The sequence below is a fragment of the Merops nubicus genome, unplaced genomic scaffold, assembly GCF_000691845.1.
Source record: "Merops nubicus isolate BGI_N331 unplaced genomic scaffold, ASM69184v1 scaffold15063, whole genome shotgun sequence".
Taxonomy (NCBI): domain Eukaryota; kingdom Metazoa; phylum Chordata; class Aves; order Coraciiformes; family Meropidae; genus Merops; species Merops nubicus.
In genome coordinates this window covers 98,237-107,246 of record NW_008601102.1, presented here as the reverse complement: position 1 = coordinate 107,246, position 9,010 = coordinate 98,237, and the positions used below count along the sequence as shown (strand labels likewise).

At 44.5% G+C, this 9,010-nt stretch overlaps 1 protein-coding gene across 1 annotated transcript in view; it reads left to right on the top strand.

Moving 5' to 3' along the window:
* Window positions 1-1,254: 1,254 nt before the first annotated feature.
* LOC103770634 (putative polypeptide N-acetylgalactosaminyltransferase-like protein 3) overlaps window positions 1,255-9,010 on the top strand; it is a 70,218-nt gene continuing 62,462 nt past the window's right edge. Inside the window, exon 1 of the mRNA XM_008937902.1 lies at window positions 1,255-1,365. Within this exon, the coding sequence (XP_008936150.1) occupies window positions 1,258-1,365 (108 nt within the window). The 5' untranslated portion in view covers window positions 1,255-1,257. The remainder of the gene's footprint in view (window positions 1,366-9,010) is intronic.

Genomic DNA, 9,010 nt, shown 5'->3' with positions numbered 1-9,010 from the left:
TTTTTTTCTTTACAGCGTGGATTCAGATGAAAGCAAGTTACATGGGAGAATGGTTTTTCTATTTCTATTTTAGTACAGAAAATATCCCAGGGGTAAACTTTCCACATCCCATAACTGCAGCAGATTAGTGTACCCCCAAGCAGCAAGGGCACAGCGATGTGGTGCTGTTCAGTGCCGTGCTCTGTAGCTCAGGGTAATTTTATGGAGAGGGCCACAAGTGTTTAACCACTCAAGAACTCCCCCCAGATGTGATCTCAGCTTGCATGAATCAGGACAGCAGCCTCATCTCAGGACAGTTGAATCAGGTGGAGATCTGGCCCATGTTTTGCAAGGGAATGAGGGAGGGACTGTGCACCAGGGTCGTTAGTAAACACAACCATCCATTATGTCCTTGAAATTGCATCGTTATTATAAACTGAGATTTTCCTCAATCTTTCTGCTATTCTGTTGATGTCAGTCTTGTTACTACTGCTGTCATTTTTCACTATTATTATTTTCCCTGACTGGACACTGTGCTTGGCTGCTCTTGCAGAGGTTGAGCCAAGCAGTGCTCTTAGCTGGAGGGCACGAGGTTTTGCAGCATGACTGTGACAACTTGATCTCTAGCCCAGAGCCCTGGTGGTACTGGGGGAACTGGGCACATGATACAGCAGATGTTTCTGCAAGCAGTTGTCCTGAGTTTTTAAAGGATTTGCTTCTGCAGATGTGCAGGTTAGCTTGTTGCTGGTTGGTGATGAGTCCTTAGTGATATGATATAATATAAAGAACCCAATTAGAAACTGTTTCACCGGACACCATAAAAACTAGTGCCTGTCCTGAAGTTACTCTGGTACTAGACACGCTAGAAGAAAGTAAGAGAAAGGAAATGGCATTATTACATTTCCTTCACTTATGGGGAATGGAAACCCAAAAGAGTTGTGCCCTTGCCCATGGGCACACCAAGCTATTTGTGACAGAGCCAAGACCTGAAAGCTTTTCAGTAATTTAATCCCAGGAGAACTCTTTTCTCCAGTCTGTACACAGTGCAACGAACTTGAATAGTGGACAGCTTCATTGCAGTGCTAAAATAGTGTCTTCAAAGGTGCAGAGCTCACTCGTTGCCACAAAGTCTCTGGGATAGCCAGTGGCAGGAGGCACCTGAAGCCAACAGGAGCTTTGCAGAAATTAACCCTTGTCTATTAAAAAAAAAAAAAACCAAAGGAAAATGTCAATAACTGTGCATTTCTGGTGTTTTTCTCTTCGTGCAGGACGCCAGCAATGATTGGTTGCTCCTTTGTCGTGCACAGGAAATTCTTTGGAGAGATTGGACTTCTCGACCCTGGGATGGATGTGTATGGAGGGGAGAACATAGAGCTCGGCATCAAGGTTTGTGCCACTTTGTGAGGAAAAATGCACCTAACAGTGTTTAAGGAACCCCATGCAACACTTTAACAAGCTAGCCTAAACACTTATTAGAATGCTTCAGGGGAAAGGAACATTGATGTGCTTTATAGCATTTTAATTTAAGGGGAGAAAATGAGTTGCTTTTAGGAGTGATTGTGTTGGGTGTATGTTTTTTTTTTTTCCTCTGGATTCTTCTCTCTCTGACCTGATGCAGAAGGCTACTCAGCTGAAATAACATGCCAACATAAGCCCTGGTCATGTTGTTACATCATTGCTCTAGGTTCTAGGTCTCTTAAATAGCAGGAAAAATACAGTGCTGTTTTTATCACGTGAACAGTCTTAGCGGGCTAGTGGGACTCTTGTGAGTATCTCAAGAAAACACAAAGCCTGAAAATATTTTACAGGCATTTAGCATCTGCAGATAAAATATGCTCACAAAGAGGCAAAACCTGCTTTTCAGAAGCAAGGCACTAATAACCACGTTTTTAGAGCTGCCTCAGTGCACCCACGCAGACGTTCGTCGTTACAAAATCCACTGTGACAGCATCACTTGATTACTATGTACAATATTGGATGTGGCTTAGTGATTCAAGTGTTTACATACAGTGAAGTGATTCATAAGCAATGAATTCAGTGTTCAGAAGCAACTTGGGATGGCAAAGTCTGTGGAGATTCTTCCAGGCATGTTTTAGAGTACAGCACTTGTACGCTAACAAGCTGATGGGGAGAGGCTTGAGACTTATAACTGGAAAATTGAATTGACTGTGCTGTTGTTCAAATGAAAAATCATGTTCAGTTCATAGATTTACCAGAGGATATTTGCTTTGCTGGCAGATCAGAAGAAACTTAAGAAATCTATTGTTATTGGCTATGGGGAGCAATAATCTCGCTTGAACAAGGGAATAGAAATTAAAGGCTCTAAATATGCCACATAGCTCCTCTCCATATGAAGTAATTATTGCCCGTCGATCATGCAGCTCACTTCTTGGGTCTTGAGAGATCCTGCTCTAAACCAGGCTTCTCCTGTGGCTGTCCTTATTTGTCTCTTTTGTAGGATTTTTTAATTGTGGAACTAGTCTTCTCACAATTAGTCATTCAACCCATCTGCTAGGTTTTTGGGAGATTTCATGGAAGACTGGCTTCTTAACTGGAAAAATAAGATGGATGTCTCAGAGACAGGTGATGAGCATATGTCCTCTTCTTTTTCACAGGCTGAAATTTTTAGAAAGACTATCTAATAAGCACTCTTTTGGAAAAAAAAAAATCCCTCTCTTCCCCAAGTGATCTGCATTTCTAACCCATATGCTTCCCTGCTGTTTGCACACTCACGTGCTGTGTGTTCTGGTAGAGGTTTTAAAGACATTAGTGGGTTTGAAAGCAAAAATACTTTGTAAATCCACCTTGTAAGACTATGTAGAAAGCAGTTATATTCAAAGATTCCCAATCTCCAAAAATCCATCTCTTTGCCAATGTCTTACTTGGCAACCAAGAGCTCATGGCACATCAGTTCCATTTAATGTGTGTTGGCTGTTGGGTGTGCAGGTCAGGTAACTCATATGGGAGGTGGTCCTGGAGATGGTGTGTCTGTGATTGCCAGATCTTTGAGTCCCACTTCTTAGTAAGGTTTCAGTTATAAATAGTTTATCTAAGGCTGGTTGTTCTGTGTGTCAGGAAATGGAGAGTTGTTAGGGATCCAAGCAGATGTCAGGTCTCGGGTGGATGTATCTGTTTCTAATAGTCCTGATTTGTCCTGATGAGTTGCCAGCCCTGCCTCACGTGCTTGCCATCTGCCATGGCTGGGGTCTGCAGGAGCCATATCACATCACCAGAGATTTAGGACTCTTTATTAATAAAAATTGTTTTAAAGAATTAGCTCGAATAGAAAATATGTGGGTGTTTTCCCTGGTAAATGGCTCTCTGTAGTTGGCAAAGTAATCTGGTGGTTTCTTGTTTCTTTCAGTGATTCTTGGATGAAAATAAATACAGAAAGCATTTATTTTTGATGATGGTGCAAATTCCATCATCATTCTGAAAATCATATGGCCTTTGTTAAACATTATATTCTTGTATTGCTAATGCTCCAAGAACAAAAATGAGATCATAAACCCCTTGAAGCTATCAGAAGGACATGGAAAAATTAGTGTTCCAAGCAAAAGCAGTAATCTGCATAACAGAAATAAATAATTGAGAATGTTGGGCTTGAGGAGGGCCAAGGCCATATACTGTAGAGGACTTGTTTTATTAATGTGCTTCAAATATTCTAAAATAAGCTGTGCTGTACTATGTGTGGTGAAATATAGGGGCCATCTCTTTGAGCTGCTGAATCCAGTTAGCTGAATGAGAAAGTTCCTGTAGGAGCCACTTCAAAAAAATACACCCCTTTTCTTCATCTGGATGGAGGTGGCTCTGGGCTTGCTGCTCTCCTGGACGTGCTGGGAAACATCCTCAGGTTGCTCCAAAGATAACAGTAATAATAAAGCCATTAAGCATGTTGCTGCCCCAGGCAGATTCCTGTTCTGCTGGCGGGGTGGCTGTGGCCCTGACGAGGGGAACGTGCTGTTCTCTCCAGTGCTGTTGTCTCTGGTCAGACTGGAGCATCTCCAGAAGGTTGTGCTTATTCCCTCCTCTTGTCCCTGATTCCACTACTTCACTTCCTGAGGCAGAACTGGGTCTAACTCCCCTTTTCTTGGCAGAGAGCAGAGAAGTGTTTGCTAAGCAAGGCAATTTAGGCTAATATTTCAGCAGAGGAGTTTGCAGCCTGCTTTAGTTTCTTTGCCCTTACTCCCCAGATTGTGCTTTGCAATCAAATTATAATAGTGGCAGCTCTTTCTTCCTATGGTGACAGCCACAGGGAGCAAACCTTTGATCAGTTCCTGCACTGGGAACTCCCCCAGCAGACTGTTTGTGGAAATCTCACCCTTGCACCTGCCCGTTGACCAGGTGACACTGGGGATGCTGCTATCAGAAGGACAGACCTGGTGTTGTTCTTGCCACAGAAATAAGAAGAGCAATTATTGCTTCAAACTCTCTCCTGTGGAGCGTGTGGGTGCTGGGGAGCACAGCCTGGCCCCTTCCTCAGGTCAGGCTCCTGCTGTTGGTCCCAGAAAGAGTGACCTGCTCTCCCTGACAAACTTTGAGCCAACTCTCACAGCCCCTGGCTGTGCTGAACAAGTTTCTGCTCTGAGTCTGTAAACCTGGTGTCCAGTTTCCACGGCTTGAAAATGTTGACTCTGCTCCAGGTCCCCACCACGTGTGAATTCTGGCACAGAGGCTTCTCTGACTGTCTCTGCTCCTTCTGCTGAAGAATTTTATTTTATTTTAAAGCTGTTTGTGGCTCTGGCTTTCAGTGTCTGCGTGACTAAGTGGGCAGACTGCTGCGTGTCTCACTTTTCCTCTGCAGGGAGGGTTTCATGGGTCTTCGTGGTTAGTCACAGACATTCACTGAGGATGCTCCATAAAATTGCACGTGCCTGTTTGAATAAAGAGGCAGAAGTCTACAGCATGATTGTTGCCATGATTTCAAAATCTGGGATGGGTTACAAGGTTGTTTTTGGAGTATTTTGTGCTTCTGTTGTGCATTGCTAATTAAACTTATTTGAGTTGTCTTTTAGAGATTAATTTAATCAATAAGGATATTATTACTACTTTGATGGTATTATTTGTACAAATTGTCACTTGAAGAAAGCAATTAACTGAGAATGCTTATTAGCTGATCCATCCCACACCTTATTTGTGCTGTAAGAATCGATTATTGAATTCATTAAGAAAAGCACAATTCAGGGATCCCTTTGAGGTTTAATGAATTGTCTGAAGTTTGGGTTGGATCTTATAAAAATATTTCCAGAGGAAAGGCACAGCATGGCCTCTAAATACTCCAGATTTTTTTTTCCCCCCCCCAGATTTGTCACCTAGATCCAACAGGCCAGATCTGTAGTGCTGCCAAGGCAGCAGTTGTGTGCATGGAGCAGGCAGAATTGCATCCGTGGGCATAGCTGTAAGGGTTGGGAATGTGGAGCTCTGAAAATCAAATGGGTACAACGAGGGCATTGAGTGCATTGTTGTGAGTGGTTATTTCTTTAATATTCAGCCTCCCATCCTGCAGCTGCTCAGGCACAGAAGTAACCTCGTGGCACTGGCAGTGACACGGATCCTCTCCCAGAGGGTACCATGCCTGTGTACCCTTCAGTCTTTCAGAAACCCTTAAAATGGTTTAAATAGCATTTTAATGGTACAAATCTCTCGTGTGTGTTTCATCCATGAAGAAGCCCATTTTGTTTATATGACTACAATTATTCATATGCTGAAATGCTGAGAGGGTCAGGCAAAAAAATAAAAAAAAAAAGGGAAAGCCATCAAATAGGTATATTTATATTTAAATTCCACAAGGGAGCTTCACTCTTTCTGCAGTCAGAAAATCAAATCCTTCTCTTCCTGCATACATTTTCCATTAAATTATGGCTATATCTTTTTGTAAAGAGGAAAACAGGGCAGGTATTTAGAGCAAGTGATACTTCCAGCATCTGCAGCTTTGTTGGGTCTGAGGTGAGGAATGGACAGCTTGTACTCAGCCCCGTGGGAGGCAGAAAATCCCCACAGAAGGTGCTGGGGGGAGCAGAGGGAGGATGTCAGGGCAAGGCTGAGGCATGAGAGAGATGTTTTGATCCTTCTTTTGTATAAAAGATGCACCAGCACAGGCTTGCTTTCCCAGCCCAAGTGGGAACAGAGGCTCCAGTGTAGGTACCCTGGGTCTTTGTGTGAGGTTGTACACGTCTCTGCAATGGAGAGTGAGAGCTGTGAGCCTGACGGGGGGCTCATACACCCCATTGCTGATGGATATTTGGCTAGGTTTCTACTTATGTGCACTTAATACCTAAAGAGATGGTGTCTGTCATCAGAACATAGAAATATCCCCAGTTAGGGTGGAATTTATAGTGTCAAGCAAACGTGCAGCCATCTAATCTCAGGTGTCAAGTTTTGACTCGGTGCCGCGTGTTGCTGCTGTCGCTCCAAACGCTGTTTTGCCAGGGCTTTTTGTTTGATCATCTTGAAGTGTCTGTCTCTCCTTTTTCTCTCAGTTCTTCTGATTAATATATTAAAGTGGGGGTGCAGGCAGAGCTAGCTGATGGGAGGCAGCACCTGAAATCCCTTGTTAAGCCCCTGTCCATCAGCTCCTGGGTGTGAGTGCCAGGGTTCCTGCTGGCTTCCCAGCCGCTCTGCCCCACGAGGCTCGCAGGGTGCTGCACATAGTGGGATGCAGGAGACCTGAGGTTACATTTCTTTTTATCACTTTGGCAAATAGGAAGCTGAAAAGCATGTAATTTATTCATAAGACTTTATTAGGCTCGTGAGGTTCGCTGGGACGCAGCAGTTAGGGCTGAATCAAATCTCTGGTGATGGGCAGGTTTTTCTCCCCATCTGCACTTGGCTTTGCTGAGACTGAACGAGTCACGAAGTGACACAGGAGGCAGCAAATGGTTTTTTTGGGGAAGTGTGGGAGCAAATCAGCCTGAGCTTCTGAGGGAAGGACTTAGAGGAGCACAGATAGGGTTTGCTGTGAGATGTCGTCCAAGCTTTATTTTTGTGGTTGTCAGCTCGTCGTCTGACACACGTGTCTGGTTGCAAGGCAGGACAGAACACGCCTTTGACTAGTCTGGGCTAAAATTATCAGGTATCTGTTGCTTATCTGAGGAGTATGCACTGTTCAAATATCTACTCTCTTGATGTTTCTGAGATTTTATGCTCAGGAACCACAATCTTCTTGAAGATGGCCAGATGCAGAGTCATTGCCAGCAGCAGGGGATGTTCCAGTGGGGCTGTTAGCAGGAGGGGAAGGGGCTGAAACCCCGGGCTCACCTACTGGGGAAAGGACTGTTGGAGTTAGAGCAAGATCCTGCCATAAACTGTGGTAAAAGCAACAGGGGAGCCACTAAAGGCTGGGGAAGTTGAACTTAACAGACGCTCAGTTAGAGTTGGCCCAGCCTGACCTGCAGGACCAAGCTGCTTCAGCATGGAGCACCTCTCTGTGTCCAAAAGGCCTCTCTGTAGCATGGAGCAGCCCTGGGTTTGATGCAGGCTACCACAGACCTGCCTGTGGCTTGCCAAGACTCAAGAACCTGCTGCGGTTTAGGAAATATAAAGAAAATCACCCCCAAAAACACCCCCCACAACTCACATCTGCTGACAATATAAACTCAAGGCCAGCTTTTAAGAAGTATTTTATCAGTCAGGTACCAAAAGTCCTCTTAGAAATTGGGGCGTAAGGCTGTTTCCAAACAAAAATCAAATTAACTTGGAATAAAATAAGAGGCAGAGTGGAACTGACCTTGGAAAAGGTCTTAGGAATATAACTTTGGGAATAGTGACACACCAGTAATACGTTACCTTTGTGTACAGCCACAGGCTGTTTATTTGCACCCGTATCCCTGTTTGAGAAGTTGATTTAGCTCTTCAGAGTGATTGTTGTGTGATTGGGAGAAATATTTCCACCACTGAACAATATCCAATCACTGCCTGAATTTATTTTAAGCTCAGGCATCAGTACAAGTATGAATTCAGATCCTACGTTTGGCATTTTAGTTGTCAGCTCAGTATTTACTGTAGGTGCTCGAAGCTGCTTTGTAAGAACCTCTGGTGTCATTTTTCCAAACTGGTAAAATGCTTTTTTTTTCCCACCTCCATGGAAACTGAGCTGTAGTTTGATGATTTTTCTAACCAGGCTCTCACCTCTGTGCTGGAAGCTGGTGAGCAGCAGCTCTGCCCTTGCCACTGTGGTGCCTGGGCACTTGGGAGAGGAGCAGGCAGGCAGCCACAGAGCTCCAATCCCTCTTGCCTCTTGATAGAAAATGATTTGTCATCCCTGCCTGTTATCCCTTGACAGATGGGGACAGGTAGAGGGGGGGAAGGGCCCGTTATTTTCACCCCAGTTGATTCTAGTGTTTTTCCTGACAAGTTGATTGTTATGCTGGGAAGACACTGATCATCTCTGTGCTCTTCCCGAGCCATGTGCTGCCTCTGAGGTTCACTGGTGGGTGAAGAAATCCATTTCAGGACTCAGCCATGCCTTATCTCCACTTGAAACTCTGGCAGCTGTCAGCTTTTGGCTGATTGTTCACAGCATTGGTGGCTCCCTGGTTAGGGATCTGCCAGATGTTGGTTTAATGTGCTGTCACTGCACCCTGGGCTCAGGGACTGGCTGGGTGGGGGAGCCCAGCCACAACAAGGACAAGTGGCTGTGCAGGTTCACAGAGACTTAGCAAAGTTTGGTTTATTTATGCTTTTCACACATGGATTGTAAAAAAATGGAGCCTAAATCCTGAGGGAGGTTCTGCAGTGCTCCTCCTACTGAGCAGAGCCCTTCTTGTATTGCTCTTGCCAATGAATTTTATGGAAATCTGAATTTCTACTGCTAGAGGATTTTGACCACTCTGACTTTGGCTGATGAGATTGCTTCAGGGGCTTCTCAAGGACAAGTGCTCACACCTCTGCCCACATCCAGGCTGTGGACACCAGACACCTCCAATGCCCCCAAGACAAGTTGATTTTTTTTTTAATGGGTTTTGTTTCTTTTTTTTTCTTCTTCTATCATACACTGTGTTTCTTGGGTGTGACACCCATTCCACAAGCCCTT